The sequence below is a fragment of the Larimichthys crocea genome, chromosome XVI (genome assembly GCF_000972845.2).
Source record: "Larimichthys crocea isolate SSNF chromosome XVI, L_crocea_2.0, whole genome shotgun sequence".
Taxonomy (NCBI): Eukaryota; Metazoa; Chordata; class Actinopteri; family Sciaenidae; genus Larimichthys; species Larimichthys crocea.
Window position 1 is genome coordinate 15,801,766 of NC_040026.1, and position 21,346 is coordinate 15,823,111.

General features: G+C 42.2%; 2 protein-coding genes across 3 annotated transcripts; one reads left to right on the forward strand and one right to left on the reverse strand.

Moving 5' to 3' along the window:
- Window positions 1–157: 157 nt before the first annotated feature.
- On the reverse strand, window positions 158–13,977 carry zranb1a (zinc finger, RAN-binding domain containing 1a). The gene is made up of 10 exons (XM_019278761.2): window positions 13,625–13,977; window positions 12,353–13,208; window positions 8,342–8,529; window positions 6,919–7,072; window positions 5,950–6,021; window positions 5,017–5,215; window positions 4,082–4,202; window positions 2,433–2,562; window positions 1,608–1,837; window positions 158–1,213 (listed from the first exon to the last, which is right to left on the reverse strand). Exons 2-10 carry the CDS (start codon window positions 13,182–13,184, stop codon window positions 998–1,000), a joined length of 2,142 nt encoding a protein of 713 aa, XP_019134306.1. The 5' UTR covers window positions 13,185–13,208; window positions 13,625–13,977; the 3' UTR covers window positions 158–997.
- A 1,099-nt stretch (window positions 13,978–15,076) lies between these two features.
- hpdl (4-hydroxyphenylpyruvate dioxygenase-like) lies at window positions 15,077–18,367 on the forward strand. Of its 2 annotated transcripts, XR_003463990.1 has the most exons (6): window positions 15,077–15,797; window positions 15,879–16,045; window positions 16,139–16,290; window positions 16,894–17,021; window positions 17,587–17,885; window positions 17,929–18,367. XR_003463990.1 is itself a non-coding variant. In XM_027289802.1 (5 exons), the coding sequence occupies exons 1-5, from the start codon at window positions 15,118–15,120 to the stop codon at window positions 17,786–17,788; spliced, it is 1,329 nt and encodes a 442-aa protein (XP_027145603.1). In that variant the 5' UTR covers window positions 15,077–15,117; the 3' UTR covers window positions 17,789–18,367. The 2 variants fall into 2 exon arrangements, 1 of the variants encoding a protein (XP_027145603.1); XM_027289802.1 differs by having other exon boundaries at window positions 17,587–18,367.
- The last annotated feature ends 2,979 nt before the right edge of the window (window positions 18,368–21,346 follow it).

The window sequence follows — 21,346 nt, forward strand, 5'->3', positions numbered from 1 at the left end:
TGTGAGTGTGTGTGAGTGTGTGAGATCAACAGGCAAATCAAATTTTAAGAACATTCCCCATCCACCATCATCCCGGTGTCTTTTTGCAACTGCAAATTCTCAGGTTGCTGAACGAACCATCACCAAGAATTAGAAAATAAATACAAACGGCAACAAGGAGGGTGCAAGTGAGTCAAATTTAATATTATTGCACTCTATAGAAAGAGGCAGAGTGTTTGGTTTTCTCTTTTTCCCCCCCACAGGCGTCACCATCACCCACTCTAAACATGACAATGAGCTACTAAATCACACGTAAAAATGTCAGTAAACTTGTACGTCCTCCCCCCCCCCCCTCTTCCCCTCACAGAATGTAGGTATAATCTGTGCAAAATAAAAATACTTCAAGACTGAATGGATCAAACAGAACACAGATAAAACTGAGGGCGGGGGGGCGGAACAAAGGGTATCGCCTCTGCGCCTGCTGACTCTCCTAAACAAATAAATAAATCCAACATCAGAAGGGGGTTTGCAGAGGGATCAGCGATCGGGAAAACAGGTGCTCTTTAAACCTTAACATACACGCACACGCACGCAGACACACACAGATTAGCATCCTCGCGGTTTTTAAGCAACATTTCGGTCAGGCAATTCTGTAAATTAAATTTATCCTCTAGTGCAGCTTCGGGGTTTCCTTAAATAGAGTATATTTTCCTACATGTCCTAGTATTTTTTTTTTCTCAGGTCGAGATAGTTACTTTGATAGCAAATGAGGACAAATACGGGTACAGGAAGGCAAACTAAGTGGACTTGATGTGCTTTCATAGGAGCAGTAATCAGGATTTGTTGGTGCTGGTTCTTTTCTATCACGGAGCTCACAGAACACATGCATTATTACAAGTTAAAGATTTACATTTTGGAGAAAGGGGGGAAAAAAAAAATGTAGATAGTAAAGTACTCTTTCAGAGCCTGCAGTGTCCAGTCTTTAAAGAGCTCTTTCTTTCTTCTCTACGCCTCCCACTCACTCGTCTTCATCCTCTTCTTCCTCGCCGTCAGATAGAGAGGCACAGGGCCGGATCTGCCGGTATCTGTCCAACCACTTCTCCACCATCTGGGTGACCAGGGGGTGGTTGCGGCGGCGGGAGCTCTTCTGCATGGCTGCCAACATGCCTCCTTCTGTCACGCAGCAGTCCAGCCATTCCCTCAGCAGCTTCTCCTGCTGCTCCTCGTTGCCCATCTGAGTCGCAGACACACAAAACAATGCGGCCGCATTTAAAAAGACGCGGAACTACTGGTGACCACAGTTATGTGTCGCGAACGTAAAACATCCACTTCACAGCTGGAAGCAATTTGTGGTAAGCGGACACCGTAAGCCGTGCACAATGCTCATTGTTTTTTGTTGTTTAAAGCAATTTTCATCCGAAAACAATCCCTAATTTTTGTAAAAGGAGTAGTTTAATGATTTTCATGTACACGTTAACTACTATTTACAGTAAACACGGTGACCCAAAATATTCAGGTAATATCTGATAACAGGGTGAAATGCAAAAGCTAAATTTCCTTTTAGCATTTAATAAGTTTGACTTTAGAAAAAACAGACTTTTATTTTGAAAATAAAAAGTTGCCCCCACCTCTTGTGCAGACAGGAAGTGAATGTGCAGCAGCTTCCTCTCGCTGTCCACCAGCGGCAAGAACGTAACCGTCACATCGTCGTCAGTATTGAGGTTGGCGCCTGCACCGCGATTGTCGTAGCCGTCGTTCTCCATGGCCACCAGGGCCGAGAAGTGGCCCCGCGTGTAGCCCAGGGCGATGGGGCTCTTCCAGCAGAAACTCTGCTCCCATAACAGAGGCAGGTACACACCTAAACCACGCACACACACAGACACATAGAGCAAGTCAGACCAGCTGGAAGCTCCTGTACGCCATGACACTCGAGCCACCTGGGGAAGAACGGGCCCTCGCAGCTGTACGCTCAAATTACAGTGCGTGTCAATGTCAGTCGGGGCCAAGCACCAACTCAAATCTGACCTGACATCAGAAGTGGCTGCGTTTCAGCTGACTTGAAAACAACTGGCCCATTGTGAGCAGAGGGTAGCTCTGTGGCTGCAGCCCTGCTTCTTCAGGAGTGCACACTCCCTCATTCCTCCAGCTTCTGCCAGGCTCACTTCCTGCACACACTTAGCGTGCGATGAAGATTAAAAAAGATACTGAGCTTATTCATCAAAATTACAGGCGGTGCGACGGACCGGCTGAGGTAAAGATATTCTGTTGCGACTCCAGCTGTGCTCGCTCTACTTTTTGATGTAGAACTCAAGCTCGTTTCTGCCAAGTTAGAAAGACTCAGTGACCTTTTTTTCCCATGGCCTGCTGTAGGTGTGCACAGTTACACACCAAAGGCTCTCCATGTGTAATTTGTGATCCTGTGATTTAAAGAAGAATCACACATAAAGCCTTACCTTGAAAACGAGTGTATCCTAACGTTTCCCCACGGAAACTTTTGTAGTATTTCACTCCGTAGACTATGATCGGTCTGCGAAGAATGTGCGCAAGAACAAAAATGTGGGTCTGCTCCAGGCTGGCCCCGGGCTGAGAGGAGGGAAAAAAAAAGAAACAAAAAGGAAATGACATCATACATACAGTAGTAATAATCATATGGACTCCCCCCCGATTGTACACAGAATATTAATAGAACTATAAAATAGTGACGACAGCCGAGACTGCAAAGGGCTGTGATCATATTGCAAAACAGAGTGTCCTGCACACTGTGAACCTGCAACGCTGCAGCTCTGAGTGTGCCTGCCTACCACCCGCTCTCTCCTCATCTGGTTGTGCTTGTCTAAAACAATTCATGTTAAAACGCTGCTCCGTCCACAGTTATGGGATGGGATATAAAAAAAAGGTCTGATCTTATCCTTTGAATGTCATCTCTCCATCACTGTCGGAGACTAAGACGAGGTTATCACATGGTAGCTTTTGCTGCGTTTGTTTATAGTGAGTGGCTCTCTGAGCTAAATGCCTGTAATCCCAAGGTCACATGTTGGGAAGAAGGAGTGCTGCTTCAGCAGGCGTGCCAGCCGAGCAGATGAGCTGTCTGTCAATCTACAACTCCATCTTAGAGGGATCTATAATAATTGCTTATGCCCTGACTGTCATTCACACACACACTCACACACACTCACACACACACACACGTGATCCACCTTCAGCAGCGCAACTCTTTCAACCGTGCCTCCTCCTGCTGAGTCCGGTGCAACTCAATCCAATTCACTTTGTTGGCATGAAGGTTAACGAACAAGACTGATGAATACGGAGTGTTGAATTGCTTTCACCAGCTTGTGCATTTATGTGCGTGTGTATTTGCGAGTGTGTTGACAGTGCAGTTACGACTCTGACCTCATACCTCACGGTGCGCATTAATAGTTTTAGTAGACTGAGTGTTTATGAAGATCATGCGGTTCAAGCATGTCTTTCTGAAGTCTATCCATTTGACATTTTTAAGAGGGACATGACAGAAATATAAAACTATCTACACTGAAATCCAAAACATGGTCACAGCAGGTGTGAACTTAGAGCGAGTTAAAGGGGAGCATGTCCTTGTTTTGTTTGTATTTCATGCTCCACGAGCACACTTGCATGTATTGTCTTTCTAAGAATGCAGGTAAAGTTAAACACATTCCTGCAGTGCAGAGGACAGTGGTGTGATTGTGTCGTGCAAGCCAGTCGAGCCATTCCACTGATTGATCGACCGATGTAAACAACGCAGGTTTAAAATGAGCTTAAAGGCTGTTTTTAAAGAAACGTATTCATGTGCGTTAAGCCTAAAGAACTGTAAAAATAACCAGCACTTGTCCACAGGGTGCCTTTAAACAGGGACAGCAACAACAGGAAGAAAAAAAACAACAAGGTGCGTCTGTCCCCAAAACTAAAAAGTAGATGTTACAAGTTTGTTTGTCTTGTGATAAAAGGACTTCCTGCATCTCTTTAAAAATCTCTAAAACAAGTCACAGTGACTAAATAATTAACTACGCCGGGCCATTTTCTGCCTTTCAGTTGATACTGAAGTGGAGGAAGGAAGTGAGTAAAACCAGAAGAACCTCATAATTACCTGGCTGGCCAAAGACAGGATGAACGCCCAGTCCTCCTGCCACTGCTCCTCTCTCAAGGAGAAATGCAAGCCGAAACTCTGTGAGTACCATGACTCCCACTCCTTCCAGCGTGTGTAAAACCTAAAAAGAAAGTCAACTATTAGACTGATTTTCAGTTCAGTTGCGTCGCTTTTCAGACTGTCGCCCTACTTATTTATCCTTCCATGGTGCAGCTCGACAACCACATTTTTTGGACAGAAAGTTGTGCGTGAAAACAAACATTTCAACTGAAAAATATCAAAGAAACGACACTTTTTAATGAGTAAAGTTATTCATCATCCACACGCCGACTGCAACACACATTAAAAAGGAGAACTCCTGTTTAATGTCTTACCTTTACTAAGTAAACAAACCTGTATGCAGGAGCATTTGACTGTGTGAGGGAAGTATGTAAATATCCTGATGAAATGCTTCTTCACTGAGCCTGAAAGTCAAATTATCATAACCACTAAACTACCAGCAGGGCACTCCACTAGCTGCAGACAACCAGGGAATCCTCTTTTACGCGATTACTCAGGACACAAGAGAACAAGAAAGGCAGCAACCTTCTTTTTTCTGTTATACTACTGAAAAACCACTGTGAAAAAACATGACCTGAACGTTTATTCACGAATTAGATTCATCTCTGTTGAGAGTTTCATGTGTCAAATCTTGTTTGGGGGCTTTGTTTCCTTCAAAATATAAGTAGATGGGCACCCGCTTTGTTTCTACGCGGATGACACACAGCTGTTTTTGAAGGTCGAGGACGTATTGTGGCAACTTTTGTCAATGAAATTCAAGTTGAATGATCATTTAGATTGCACAGAGCCGGATATCTCTAATTGCTGCAAGGTTACATTACTGTATTTTCAAGTAAACATGTTTCCTGAATTGTGTGTAGTGAGTGTTGTCTCACCAATGGGAGCAGTCATGCAAACTGTCATGGAGGGTCTTGCGGAGAACGGAGTCCTTGTCATAAATGCCCCATGTGGCCTGTAGAACAGAGTCCAACAGACAGTCTCCAGCTGTGCGGTTCCACAAGGCGTATAGGCGACTGTCCAGGCGTGTGCCCAGCTCCAGAGACCAGTTGATGACAGGAGATTCCTCTTCCAACTCTATAGACAGAAAAAATGTGAGGTGTTGAATCTTTTTAGATGAGAAAAATACGACTGGTGTTATTTTCGCCTCAGCTGACCACCTATCATAAATGATACTGGATTTATGAGGAGGACTGAAAACGGGGACCAAAAGAAAAAAGAAATCTGAAAAGCTGAGAGTCCTTAATCTGTTCACAAAACTCACATTGCATCGGAGAGATGCTGTGCTGAGCGTTTTGGATATGCAACTGCTGCAGCTAGTTGTTATGGAATGGTTTGTCGCATAACCAGCTTTTCTTTCAGCGTTTTCTGTGCTGTAATATTATTAAACACATCTTTACTGCTTCCTCAGCTACTTTAAAAGAAGAAAAAAAAAACCTGCACACCTCTCCCCAGTAACCCAGTTTATCAAGGCTTAAATAGGTCACAAGACTCCTCTGATACAACACAAATGTGCATACATGTTCACAAGCATTCACACACACACAGCGCAGTGCTGGGAGTGTGTCACTGGTTGAGTGTGAGGGAGGGAAACCAGCAAGCTCAATTAACCTAATTAGAGAGGGTATGGAAGATGAAGCAGGAGGTGGTACGCTGGCTGAAGATGGAAGAACACGAGCAGTTTTTAGTCAGATGACAAATAGCAGGCAACCAGAATTTATCATGTCTTAACAGGTGATTAGACTTAAACGAATGCAGACTGGGGATATATGCAGATATACCAGACATGCACATGAACACATCTTGGATACCTTTCTGCACGTCTCGATCCAACACCTCATCAAACAGCTTCTCTTGGACAGCAGGCGGCAAGTCCTCTATATCTGCAAAGACGCATGGGAAAGATATTATGCTTCCATGCTCATTATAAGCTAATGATACACAGCACAGAGGGCAACAGACGCACTACAGTAATGACACACAGAGGGGATGCTCTTTGCAATTCCATTCATTGGCTGACATTTTGTCAATGGCACGCTGTAAACACAAGCTCTGCACAACATGTTGTGTTTCTGTGTGTATTGAGCTATGCACACACAAAGCCAGAACACTGGTGGCTATTCTCTAGCTCAATAGTGAATGGCACCGGCTTTGTTTGAGAGAGAGAGAGAGAAGCAGAAACAGAATGTCCTGAAGCTGGCCTAGGGCCACATTCAGTCGGCAAAAGAAATACTTGGCATAACACAGGGAGAGAAAAAAAAAATCATATCTATCAGTGAAGCTTGCATAATCTTTCATCCCAGCGGCACTGGCAGCTCTGAATCACAATACAACTGGTAGCTCTGAAAAAGCAAAGTGCATGTCGTATCAGCGGAGACATTACGCCACAGGGACGGGACACTGAGCTGCTGTTTCTCTGAGCAATGCTGCGCAGCAAGGTTAGCAGTCCATTCTTCAGTGGAAAAAACATCCAAGAGCACACGCAAATGCTGCACGTTTATACTGCTTTATACCGTTTTATATAAATTCATATGTTTTCCTTTCTAACCCTGCAGAATGTGGCCTGCGCTACACGAGTACTCTACTCAAAAAGACATAAGTCTGTTTTACAGGGTGGATGTGGTTTAATCTGAGATGACTATAGCGGGTACAGAAAAAATAAATATCTCAGTGGAGACCAATGAAGGTATATCTATTTAGGGCTAAACAGAGAAAGTGTTAGATTGCACATGTTGAAGGAAGTTCAGAAAGTGAAGTGATCATCAAGATACTGCGGGTACCTGCAGGCAGGGTGAAGGTGACCGGGTCGGTGAGGAAGTAACAGGCGAAGTCCCCTTTGCGTTGATGTAGCGAGGCTGCGATCTCCCTGCGGATCTGCTCCGTCAGCTCGGGACACACCATGGAGGGGATGCACTTAGCTGCCTGCTGGCTCACCTAAAAGACAGACACACACACACACACACACACACACACAGAGTCACTTCAAGTTAGAGATAAATACATAAATATGGGTATGTTTAGATACCTACCGGGAAAAAGAGTTCAGGGTCTATTTCAGATGATTTATTAAAGGCAACATTAACGTTGATATTGGGATTATCTGAGTTGGATTTCTGGTGAGTTCCTCTAGGAAGTAAATCCTTTAAATAAAAATGTATGCTCTGAAGTAAATGTTTAGTATCTCCTAAACTTGTTTTCATTCACTTACACCTACACTATCATATGAGAACTGCCTCACAATACAGTTGTGTTGAGAGACAAACCATAATATAAAATTATCCCTCAGCTATAGAATTAGCTTAAGGTTGGTTTACAGCAAGAGGGTTCCTGATTCGAACCTCGGGACCTTCATGTGTGGAGTTCGCACGTTCTCTGCGGGTACTCCGGCTTCCTCCCACAGTGCAAAGACACGCACTTAACAGGTTAATCTATAGGTGTGAATGCGGGTGTGAATGGTTGTTTGTCTCCATGTGCTCTGCCGATTTGTTCAGGGTGTACACCGCCTCTTGCCCTAAGTCAGCTAGGATAGGATACAGCCCCACCGTGACCCTGATGAAGATACACGGTTACCGATAATGATGGATGTTCAGTTTTAAAAGTTTTTTAGTTCTCTTGTGTTTTTAATATTTAGTCACCTTCACTGATAGAAACAGTGCCCCAAATAAAGTGGTAGATAAAAACTAAAAACACAAAAATTGTATTGGCCTGACAGAGATCTAAGTAGGATTGAATCGTTGTCATTACTAAACCTTTGTGGCATGGAGTAAGTGTGAAGAGGCCACCTTTCTCTTCCAACCTCAGTGACACACAGTGCAGCCTTCTGTGCCGTCCTAATCGTCTCTTGCCCTCTTTGCAAACCACATCAGCTCTGCGGCATCACGGCCATTAGGAACCAGCGACAGGACTGCAGCCTGGCTAATCCTCCACCTAATCCTCAAAGTGCACTTCTGGTGTAATTATAGGCATTACGGGCATCTGCTATATATCGTCTACTCCAGCACAGAACTATTATAGACTGACGTGGTTGGAGAGGAGAAGACCAGAATCAGAATGATGTTTTCTTGTCTAACATAATACATGATGCATGTTAAGGAAGTCTGTTGCTTGTTTTGGACGACCTGTTAAATAAACTCAAAAAGATGGTGCAGCTTTAGTTTCGATTTGGGGCGGTGCAGACAAACAAAACAAGGTCAGGAGGCCTACCTCTGTGAGTAAGATGGCCAGCATGTCCTGCCTCTGGAAGCGGATGGCCAGATGGACAAGGGTGAAGCCTACATCAAAAGCGGAGGAGCGGTTGAGTAGCTGCACCTCGTCAGCAGTGAGCTGCCGGGCGATGTCTCCACCAGACGACTTGTAGGCTTCTATTGCCGCCAGGTCTCCCTCCACCACGCCTGCAGCCCGGGGAGGAAGAAGAAGGAGGAAGGAAGGTCAGAAAATTAGGACACAAATGTTGGCGCTGAAACGGAAAACTGAATGGAGTGCCTCAATAATATACAGTCGCTTTTCCAGGAATTCTTGTAACACAGGCTGTAGAAGTTGTGACACACACCTACATTGTTTAAAGGAAGAGGGAACTGTTCAGGAAAACAATCACGTTCAACGACTAACGCAACTCAACCGCGAGTACACAAACCACTGTGCTCGAGACGCAATACACTCGACAACACAACAAATACAAGTTGACTAAAGCTATTTCAACAAAAACTGATCATAATCTTCATTTAGGCAGCATTATATTAAGATAGTGTAGTGCATGGGAATCTACTATACCAAATATTAATATTCCCTGTTCAAACACATCTGCAATGATAACAAATAAATATACAAAGACATGAGTATCCTTTTAAAACAGGCCTATTCTCTGCGTTTCCAACCCCATGTTCTTGCTTATAATAGAAGTAAGATGTATCAGACAGCACGCCATGTTCAATTAAATAACTAAAGAAATACCCTTTTCAGTCACAAACAATTAATAATAAAATCTGGATTGTTTATTTACAAAACAAATCCAACTCGAGGGAAAAAAAAGACACAAAAAGAACTTAGAGCGAAGCGCTTTAGCTCTTGACGTCAATCCACAATTCAGATGACCTCTAGATGTAGCCAGTAGCTAACCCCCGAACAGTTATCACACTGTCAGGCTACTATAAAGCAGAACAGACAGAGCAGTGTAGCTTCTAATGCAGAGCTATCAGAGAACTGTGTCAGACAGAGGACAGTCTGTGCAGATTAGCATCCTCCCCCCTCCTCTGGACCGAGTACTCTCAACATCTGTTACGAGTGAAATGAGCGGCGGTTTGGGTAGCGCACTGAAACGCTGGCTAATTTTAATAGGACGCCTTATGTGCGAGGATGTTCTCTCAAGGACAGTTTGAGAGAGAACCTGCGCCGGAACATGCCAAGAACGCCCGGCCTCCTCGTTCACATGCTGGGTGAACACAGATCCCTAAATGGATGCCGGATGATCTTGGCCGCAAATCAAGCTGCTGCCGTGCTGGAGACCTCGTGAAAAGCGCAAGTGCATGAATATAGGTCATACGATAATTTGCCTGGTTTAGGTCAAAGACTTTCAACTGGTGTCCCAATTCGACTCTTGATATGTAGGGCATTCCCAGTAAGAAAGTGTAAAAAAAAACACCAAAAACCATTGGTGAAGTTAAAGATTTTTCAAATATTTCATTTTCAATATAACCTAGTGTTTATTTTATTATTTTTACATCTGGTCCTTTGTCACACTGGTTGGCTGGTGAATACGATATAACACAGTGTTCCCTTTTAAAAGAGTGTGTATTACGGTGCATAACCACAGTACCCACATACAGTTCAGGAGGAGCTTTGTTACAATTGTCACAATTTCTGTCTTTTTGCTTGTTTCCTTTCTGCCTCTGTTTAGCAAAAAAATTATTAATTAGACAGTAGACACCAACAAAAGTGGCAAATATTTGGAAAAGTTTTCATCCTCAAGACCACCTTAAATGTGCATACATCACATACATCTGCAATATTTTTACATTCACGTCTCATTTACTAACTGCAGCAATAGTAAACTATGAGATGAATACATCTTGTGTACTTGGCAGTATTAATATATAGTTGAATGGGGACCAAAACCTTACTAACAACCCTCATGCTGTAATAATTCAACACAATATCAGTCCCAAAATGACTGAAACAGACAGAAACGGCACATTTTGTCACTTTGTAATGTAATGTAGTGTGTAATAATGGAAGGTGACCAAATCTGCAACTAGGACGCTTAATGAGGTCCTGATGAAAAAACTGTCATGTTCAAATGTTTTGCCTTCTTTCTCAAGGTCCAATAGAGCGTTTCTGATCCCTGAAGTCTGTCTCTGACCCCTGCTGTGACCTGTCTGATCACCTCTGCACATCATGTAGGGTGTGAAAGTCAAATATTGGAACGCATAGCCTGACATGTCTCTCAAACAAGTCACGGCAGGACCACAGTAACCTACTGTAATCTGCCGTGGCGGCCATCTGGACGGGCATTATGTCGCGGTTTGGACTAATCAAATGGTTTGCAGCACAGAAAGCGACAGTTCCTACAAACTGACACGACTGTTTAAGGTGGATTTTTGTTTTTTTGTCATGGGTGTAAGTCAGATAAAATTTCAGCTGATCCAACAAGATCGTTTCCAGTGCTTGAAGGCAAAAACACAGAGCTGCTCCACAATATTATTTGTTAGAATCACGCTAGTTGCATAATATGTTCATACAGACTAACATTATCTGCTGTTGGAAGACTCGCCGGTTTGAGTCTTTGAGTGAAACAAAAGAACAATATTACACAAACAGAGTCTGCTTCCTCTTGGGGGGAAAGTAGAATCAATGGGATCATCTGATTTCGGCCAAAATACAGAGCACTGAAAAAACATTCGGGCAGGAATGTGTGGAAACTGTAGAGAGCGAAGTGAGATCGAGTTGTGAGGCCGGAGGAAGTGTTTGACTTGGCCATAACGTGCAGCTCGACTCAGGCACTTCCTCCATTGACAAATACTTTGAAAGGCCCAACTGTAACATGAGCAACACAACTGAAAAAAAAAGCAGTGCAAAGGTCAGGAGGACACTGATCATGTGCTGCCTTAGTGCTTTTTTGTTGTTGCTTTTTTTTTGCTGGTGTTCATGTCTTGTCGAGGCTATTTTTGCCTCCTCGAGGCTCCTGGTCAGCACATAAGCGCCACTGTTTACAGGGTCTGTTGACTGCGAGCCAGGAGAGTCTCTGGTCCGCGGGCTTCACTCTCACTGCGCTGCCCAGACGGCCCATTCATCCCCAACGGCTGGGAAGCACTCACACCCTCTCAGTTTCTCAAAGACGCTCTCAGTGGCACAGCAAGGAGAGCTCGGGGGGGGGGGGTTCAGCGACGAATTGGATCAAATTCCTACTAGCCATTTAGTTACGCATCTTTATTATGCCGCCATTCAGCATCATTTCTGCTGTGTTGGCGATAAGTATCATCTCGCTACAGTGGATATTTTCCTACCTGAAAGTGCCACCTTGTGAAATTAAAGCCATTCTGACAGAGCTTGCCAAGATCGTTTGTTGCAAAAATTCCTGTTGTACCAATATGTGGAGTCTAAACAAGGAGACATGTTGTCATTCATTAATAAAACACCCGGCGGATCACGCTACTACGCAGCCTTGGCCTTCGCAGGGTGAGGCACCATCTGCACTGTAAGAAAATAAGAGCTGGGAGGAAACTAAACATTTTCACCGTTGGGACAAAAACAATCAGATGGGAGACCTTTGCTTTGTCATGACAGAGCATGACATCATGGAAGGAAACAAAAAGCTGGCGTGACAATAGAAGTGTTGTTACAAGCAAGAGTATGGATTCTTTGTGCCACTTATTCAGGCGAGCCACAGAGGGGAAATGAGGGCGAAAGTATTCTCAGAACTCAATAAATACTTTGATTATTTGTAATCATTACACACTATGGGGCAGAAAATGTACAAATTAAAGCTCCTTTTATGATTACTGAGTGCTCCCATTGATTGTTTTCAGTTTTGTTTTTTTAATTTAAATAAAATAAATGCTAAAATATCTTCCCAGAGCCCAAAACACCTTTAAAAATCACTTTTATTCTCAATCCTCACATTTTAGAAGCCGATGAAGTTGATGATTAATTTCTCGGTCAATAGACTGAACACTTAAATCGCTTCAGTGCCCGTAGGAATGACATGTAATCAAAACTCACCGGCGCATGCATTGAGGAACAGCCAGTCCGTTTTCCTCATCCGGTTTCTAATCTGCTTTAGCTTCTTGAAGTCAACCTCTTGCTCCTCGTTGCTGCTCATGGCCCCAGCTGCGAGCTCTATCCTCTGGAAGTCCATTTTCACACTGTCTTCCCTCTTGGGCATAGTAGGGGATCTCCTCTGGCCCTGGCCTCCACTGCAACCGCCCCTCCACCGAGCTCTGTCCTGCTCGTTGATCATTGGTGTCGGCTCCGCGGACTCCGCCAGCTCTATGGCTTCCTGGTTGTTGGGCTTGGGGTGGTCGCACACTACACACTTTGTAGTTTTGGGCCAGTTCTGGTAAGTGCAAGCTGTGCATGTCCAGTGCTGCTGATGGGTGTTGAGTCTGTTTCTGTCATTGTACTCCTCACAGGTATCCACGGGTGAATGGAGCGCAGGACGGCAACCCGCGTTGGAGCCTGACGTCTGGGGGAACTCGGTGGGGCTGCTGGTCCTCGGGCGCTGACACAGGCACTGCGTGCAGCGGATGGCCCGCGGCCAATTCAGGTAGGTGCATATCTGGCAGGACCACTTATTGGCAAGCTCGGCCATGCTGGACGACCTGACTCTCGGTCTAGCGCTGGAGTCGGGGCAGATGAGGAGGCTGCTGCCGCTCTCAGTTCTCGGAGGGTCCCACTCCAGATTGGGGTCCAGATCTGGGCCGTTCTTGTAAGGTTCCTCTGTGATGATGGGACCCCTCGACCTCTGCGCACGGCACATGGTGCACTTGACCGCGGACGGCCAGTTTTCATAGGTGCAGTAGTCGCAGACCCACTTTATCTTCTGTTCCGTCATCGTGGATCACTCCGGATGGTCAAACTGGTGGCGACAAATCAAGTTAGATGTGATATATTAGATTTATAGTCCTCAAGCAGTTTGTAAACTCACATCTGATATGCATCCATGGCAGCCTGTGAGACTGTGATGTGGCAAACACCAAAAAAAAAAACTGGCCAGCAGCTGTTCATTATTATCATAACAGTATGGAGCTTGGAGGTTTACAAGCCTGGCTTTGGTTCACATGACTGGGCTGGCTTTTTTTTTTTTTTGCGTTACCACGTAGTAATGTTTGGTGTTAGCCAGTGTTGCTAACAAGCGAGCTAACCAGCCTAACACACACACACACACACACACACCTTCAAGTTCACCAGTTAACGGACGTTTAACGGACACAAACGGTCACAAAATATGCCACGAACCGGATTATATGAGGGGATAATATGTCAAACTCTTACCGTTTCTGCGCTCGTTTCTCGAGTGCTGCTGAAAACCACAACAAACCCTTCTTGTACAGTCCCTCCTCCACCTCCTCCACCACCTCCTCCTGCTCCTGCTCTGCCAAACCTTTCCCAATCCGAGTTTATTTCGACCCCCTTCCCGTCTCTCACATGTTTACCTTCGTGGACACATTAACCTCTCGCTGACTAACCCAAACCTCGGCAAAGCCTCTGTAGTCCATGAATCATGGCGTAAATCCGCGACACTCCATGGTTTACATTGCGTCCGTGTTGTTTAATGGCGGCGACAGTGAGACAAACGAGCAGCAGAGCCAAAATAAACGCTCGCTCGCCTTCGTCACCAATCATCTGGCTCAGCGCGCGACGCGATTGGACAAGAGGGGGAGTGCTGTGTTGCCTTCAGAGCGTGTCGGAAATATGAAAACTCGCTATGACGGAACATTTTACATTAGATTTGAGTCAAACTTTATTGTCATTGAACAAGTTGTAGTTCTTTCTCTTTTTTTTTTAATAAAAGCTTTTTATTTCTACGGTCACTTTCTGTTTTGGTATAGTTTTCTATTTGTATATAACATTTTTATTTCTACAGTTACTTTCTACTTATATATAGTTGTTAGCACGGGTTAACTTCTTAACACAGTTATTATATTTATTTTCTATGCAAATGTTTAATTCATCTGTACATATTTAATCTTATGCAAATGTTTAATTTTGCTACAAATGTTTAATTTCTCTGCACATGTACATTTATCTCAGGTCAATTTTAACGTATGGTTACTGTGTTATAGGTTGATCTATCTATCTATCTATCTATCTATCTATCTATCTTTCTATCTATCTGTCTGTCTGTCTAGTAAAGTGGAGTATGTACAAATGAACAGGGGGTATAAATATGAATATGCTATGGGATATATTAGGATATATATACAGTACACAAATGTTATAGAATATATATACAGTATTAGCATGGACAAGTTGAGATGTATATACTCACACACACACAGATTGGTAGTAGCAGCAATAGCAGGTAGAGGGGAAAAAGTAATTTTATGTATTATGTACAGTATGAACAGTTATTATTATTATGTTACTCATATATTCCCTGCACTTGGACGTTTGCCTGAACAATTCACAAATATCCGAGCTTTTTTAGAGACAGTTAAAGCTTCGCAGTTCACAACAGTTCAGTGTTGAAATACGTCGTTTGGTTGTGTATATAAAATAGTATAGGTACAAATGTCGTAGACGGCAAAATTCATCCAAACTAAATTTATAATAAAGAGGAAAAGACTAAGAAATAAACATTTATTTTGGTCGCTTAACACTTTTTATTGATCACTGGCAATTTAAAAACGGCGCAAACAATATATACATGCATAGATAATTATAAGTAAACATCACAAGGATATAACAGTGATAAATAGAAATAATAAGGGGTCAGGGGTCACTATGTTTTGGACACGCCTCCTGTCAAAACGTCACATCCAAACATGGCAGCTTACTTGAGCCGGTTACACCACATTTCGCTCCACGTTTCCAACGCGGAGAAAATAGCAAATGACCTTGTGTCTAAATTCAAGTTTAATTTGTTTGCGACCAGACTAACCGACAGATCCAGACAGCTGGCTGTCAGAAAAGGAGCTGCAGTTTTCATCGTGAATGAGAGAGCAAACGAGAGCAGTGTGAGTTTGAATGGAGAGCTGAGATATTCAGCAGATTCACACCGGGTCAACGCGGGGAAACACAACCAGGATCATCACACGAAATGTCTTTACGATGTCAGCCCACATTACTCGGTGGATACTGTAAGCAACGTGTGTTTCGAGGTGGAGGATGTGGAAAGGTCATTCAAAGCTCTAAGCCATCTGGGCTGCAATTTCCTGGTGCCTCCCACAACTGTTCAGGACCAGAGCGGTGTTGTCACTTACTCTGTGGTTAAATCTATAGTGGGGAATGTGTGCCACACACTAATAGACAGGACAAAATACGAGGGAAGCTTCTTGCCCGGGTTTGATGTCATCGAAAAGGACTGCAACTTGGAAGAAGAGGACATGTCTTGTCCAGTCACACATTTTGATCACATAACTTATGCCTGTAACAGAAAAACAACCCACCAGATCATGAGGTGGTATGAGGAGTTCTTTGGTTTTCAGAGGTTTTTCATTGACGGGTGAGAAATGGATTTAATATTGTATTGTCTATTGTATTAAACTTGATATCAGTTTGACAAACACTTTGTTCTTCTGAGCAGTAATGAAGATGTGGATGAAGGTTTCGTCATAGACCAGGAGGGCATCGGACTGCGCCTTTTTGCCATGGAGTACTGGAAATGCAGCAAAGTGGGCATCACTCTCCCCTCCTTGGACAAAAAAGAGCCAGACTGCAAGTTTGTCATTGGAGAATCACTGCCTGAACGAGGTAATGGCAGCCACTCCCATCTTTCAAGGTGTTTTTCTTTTTGTCATATTTCGTGACAGCTCTAGCATCACTTTGTGTTTGCACTTATTTCAGGCAGTAATCAGGTTGACACCTTCTTGGAGAAGCACAAGAGCCCGGGGATCCAGCACATTGGGCTGTACACAGAAGATATTGTTTCTACTGCACATGCGATGGCTGAAGCTGGTGTCCAGTTTTTCTCCCCTCCTCATGCCTACTACACCAAGGTTTGACTGACTCATCCAGAACCGCACAACAACTTATCTGCCATAACGCGTAAACTAATGCTGACTTGATACATGCAACAACTGGCCCACGAAATTGGAAAAGATATAGCAGTAAAAAAAACAACAAAGATCAGGGTTGTCTTTAAATTGTGAAATTGCAGAGCTGCTCTGGCTTGCAGCTCCACCATGTAATATTTGCAGTCAAATCAGTCAGTTTATAGTGAATCAACAGGCACCAAAGCCCAGTCCAGTCCAGTCCGGTTCAGCACTTTTTGCCAGGCTTCACAAACAAAATGGGTTTGGGGACTTGTTAGTATTTAACAGCTCTAAGCTTCACTTTACAATCCCTGACTTTGTATAATAGTAAATAAACATATTTTTTTTACAATCCCTGACTTTGTATAATAGTAAATAAACATATTTTTAAAATTTTTTGGTAGGATTTTCACACTTGGCAAAATTTATGTTTATAACAAAGCAGTCTCTGTTGCTGATTATTACATTAGATAACAGAATATAACATATACTGGTCATATTATTCCAAATGTCTCATCTTCTACTGTGATTATCAACTCTTTTACCTATCCTGTGTGTTGTGAACAGGTGGGAAAACAGCAGGAGATAGAGGAGGCAGGACACAACCCCCAGATGCTGGCGCAGCATGGCATTCTCCTGGACACAGACCTGCACCAGGATCCGTCATCACAGACAGCATCGAGTGAAAACAAAAGGTGAGAGGCAATCAAGAACTGTAATCTTGTGCACCTTGTTTAGGATAGCCTCTGTTCTAGATTATTATCTTATAATGGTTTCTTCTTTTTATGAATGTAAAACATTCTTCAGGTGTTTTCTATCCATCGACTACTGTGCTTCTTTAGCACCCTCACATTTTAACAAAGATAAAACAACATTTTTTTGAAAGATTAGCTCAAACAACAACCTATTGATCGAATGTTTTTTTATATATATCTATGTAAAATGACAAGATGTTTAGGTTTTACTGTCCAGCACAGAAGCAGATACCCATTTGACTTTGACTTTTTGAATATATACAGAAGTATGTTTTAGCTTTTCAGAAAGAATGATGAAAGAAAAAATATATTTTGCAATGGAGAACAACGGTTAACCTGTAGGTGGGGCTGGACACCAAGTCTCCATTAGTTATGATAATCTCCTGTGAAATCATTTGCAATATACATAACACATTAACATGTTCATGAAGGTTATAAAAAACAACAACAACAACAACAACAACAACAACAGAAGTGTCCTTACATTGATGTCATCTGTTTCCAGATACCTTCTCCAGGTGTTCACTAAGCCCATCTTTGCAGAGGACACCTTCTTCCTCGAGCTGATAGAACGAAGGGGGGCGAAAGGTTTTGGAGAGGGGAACATCAAGGCGCTGTGGAGGTCGGTGCAGGCGCACATGGAGAATGAGAGAGGAGATTCTCAAGGAGAGGAATCCCCCAAAAGTGTGCAAACTGCTAATTATTAGTCACTCCAGAGATTTTTAACTGAGGTTATTTTATTTATTGTTTTTTGTATATATTAATATGAATGCACTTATTATAGGGAAAAGGTGTAAAATGTAAAAAAATAAATAAATGTATTTTTGGACAGAGTAAATCTCGAGCTACACGTTGCACTGCTAACAAAGTACGAATTATGTATTGTAGTCATACCTAGCTTTCAACATGACTGAACAGATTAAATACCACACTGTAGGCAAAGTGGCACAAAAGCAGATGTTACATGTTACACTTGAAATGTTTCTACAACAAATACACTTGCTGTGTGCTCTACTGTGTCAAAGCAGCTGACTGACTCGAGAACAACTGTTCCTTAATAAATCTGTTACTCACAGTAGACTGTGAAGACCAATTACTGTCTCAATATGATGTGCTCAGTGTGTCTTAGAATGTGGGTGGGCCAGATTTCAGAATAAGAGCTCTTGAAATCTCTTAGGTCATCTTGGGTAAACATCACCAGCGATCAGAGATGGAAAGTCAGAACATTTACTTCTGTAAAGTGCTGTGACTTTACTTGATTATGTCCATTAAATGCTGCACTTTTACTCTGCTATATTACCATAATATTCTACGTTTTTGCTCCTCTACATTTATGTGACAGCTTTAGCTTTAACCTAATGGCAAGTTTTATTATGTAAAACTCATATTAGCCAAATGCCACTCATTAAATATGATGTGTTGTTAACTCATTTAACTTTGCAACAGTAAATTAAATGAGGAAGATTTGACAGACTAGAGCAATGAAATGTTACTTACACATGAATGCATCTTTAAATATAACATGTGATAATAGTATTTTTACATTGTTTTATTGCCACTTTTGTTTAGGTTTAAGTAAATGATAATAACTGTAATAAATTTAGACAATATAATACATACAGATTAGGCTGTATATAAAGTAGGTCAAAGTAGCTCTAGGTTGACCTGCTACCATATTAAAAGGCTACTTATATGAGTACTAAAGTGTATTTTGCAGTATTTTCATGTAATGGTGTTTTCAGCGTGGTACACCGACTTTTGATTTACTTAACAGATGTCTAAACTTCTATGATTATTAGTGTGCACATAAAAAATAGTAATAGTGAACATTTTAATATTCTAGAAATGTACCCCTACAGTGTCTAATTTCAAAAAGATAGACTGATATAAATTAATTTAATTCTGACTGAATCAGATAAAAACTGTTCTGAGCTCAACGGCCCTTTTCTGAATACCTCACTCACACAGACACCCGTGAACCGTTACTGGAGGAACAGCTGCACCTTTTTCAGATGCTGCGGAAGTTTTAGCAATGTGCATGCTTTGGCAAAAACGTTGCTTAGAGCCTCTTAGAAGGGATCTCCAAATCCACAGAGATGTGCCAGTTCAATTAACTTGGCTATAAACATTATAGGCGAGGATTAGTGGGATAGATGAGAAGCAGTGAGTTCCATGAAGGCCATATGTTCTTTTTGTGTTCTGATTGTAGTTACAGTATCGTCACTGAGCAGCACAACAAGCTACAAAAAGTTGATTTGTGCATACTTTAAAAAAAAAATTTTTTTATTATGTGCATGATGCATGTACTTCTGCCTTTTGACAAATGGTGTCAGTGTTTTTCTTTAACTCAAGTGTCACCCTCTTGGCCAAAACTCGAGAGAGTTGACTATGCATTTGGGATTTGCGCTCACTGAAGGAATCGTATTTATTTTAAACTTAAATACTGTACGTAGAATAAGCGTACTCCTAATTCAGCTTTGAAACTCATTTGTGGTACAGTATGAACAGAGTTACATGTCTTAACAGCATTTAAAATTACAAATAGAAAAAACCCCAACAAATCTTAAATCATAAAATAGGACATTTTGTTTGGGATGGAGAGGATTAACCGTTCATTAAAGTTGAGAAGACATGGCTCCTGTAACAGGAGTCCTTTAGCCATCTGTCTGTGGCCAGTGTGAACCACAGATGGCATACAGCATTCTGCATGGGGTCTCAGTACTGGGAGTTGGAACCTCACTTCCTATTTACTGATAACCATATGCTAGCTACAGTTGCATGAAGTCAAAGAGAAATGACTTGAAAACACCTAAATCAAGGCTTATTATTTCATAAACATATAGAAGATATTATGCTTCAGCTCAATCTCGCTGCACTATGATGGTGCATACTGCCCTCTATGGTTTTGATAGTCACAACACACAAACTTGTTGAACTGCAAGACTCCTACTTCTGCACTATGAGCTGTTTTGATCATCTGTTTCCTCATGAGTCATCTGTGCTTTTGAGACTACGAAACAAAACAGTACAGTTGCCATGTCATGCACGCTGCATCTGTTTGCTAAATTGCTAGTTTTTCCAGAATGCAAAAAAACAATAACTTCTCACCCTCACACTGTAGCCTACAATAGTGAAGGAGGCAAATCCTCAGTGCCCTTTAACACAAAAGGCAGACAGTCTAAAACCGAAGAGGACAGTCTGACAGTCTGGGGGAGATTAGTGGCACACAACAGATGTTACTCCCTCTTGATTAACAATAGTGTCTGCCAGGGGTGAGCTTGTGCTCCCCACCCTTCTGAGGCCCAGTGTGATCCCCCACAAAATAAATGAACTTGCTGCATATGATTTGATATGATATGATCGGTCAAGAATGGTGGAATATATTTGCTGATGTTTTAAACTGTTGCAGCTTTATGGGCAGTTTTTAATATTAATACAATATCCAGTTGCTGCACTTTTGTGCAGTAGTTGTCATAATCAAAATTGGCTTATATCAATTTCAGTTCAAGGATGGCTCGCGTGGCTCGCATGTACAACAGTGTCTAACATATAGAAAAGTAAAGAAACTTTCAGCTTCATGTGCGAACAGGATGTACTAGAAGTGTGTCCCACACTTTGCATACACACTGAAAAGGGGTTGCAAACATGGTCTAGTAAAAAATTTGCTCTTTTTAATGTCATTAATCATTCTTAATGTGTGTGTGTGTGTGTGTGTGTGTTTTTCCATGCCTAAAGTATTTAAACGAAAGAAAATCTCTCTTTAGGGTGTAGATTTGAATTGATCAGCAGGTAAAAACGTTGGCCTATTATGCACAGGTGACCATATGTACACTTATTTCACAATATGTGTGCATGTATCGACAAATAAGCCAGAGCAGTGATGTAATAGTATATTGTATGCCAATGAACAAAGTGATAAAAACCAGAATTCACTTCCTGCGAGGTAAACATCTGTTTGTGATAAATGTATTTATTTGAGACTAACCTATATAATAATACTGGAATTTTTGTGAGAGGGTGGGAGTGAGCTATATATATATATATATCCTTAAGTCCTCACACAGCTGGTAAGTTATCATTTTACATTATTTGTATATTGTGAAAGTAGCTTGTCTATATGCACAAGCTCAAAACTGTGATTACTTTTCATTACTGCGGGTGGGTCAGACCATTAGATACACAAGAAGCGGGGGTGGGGGTTATGCTTACAGAAAGTCTTACAGACATTACAATTTCACGTTATACCAACATGAATTTTAGGATTT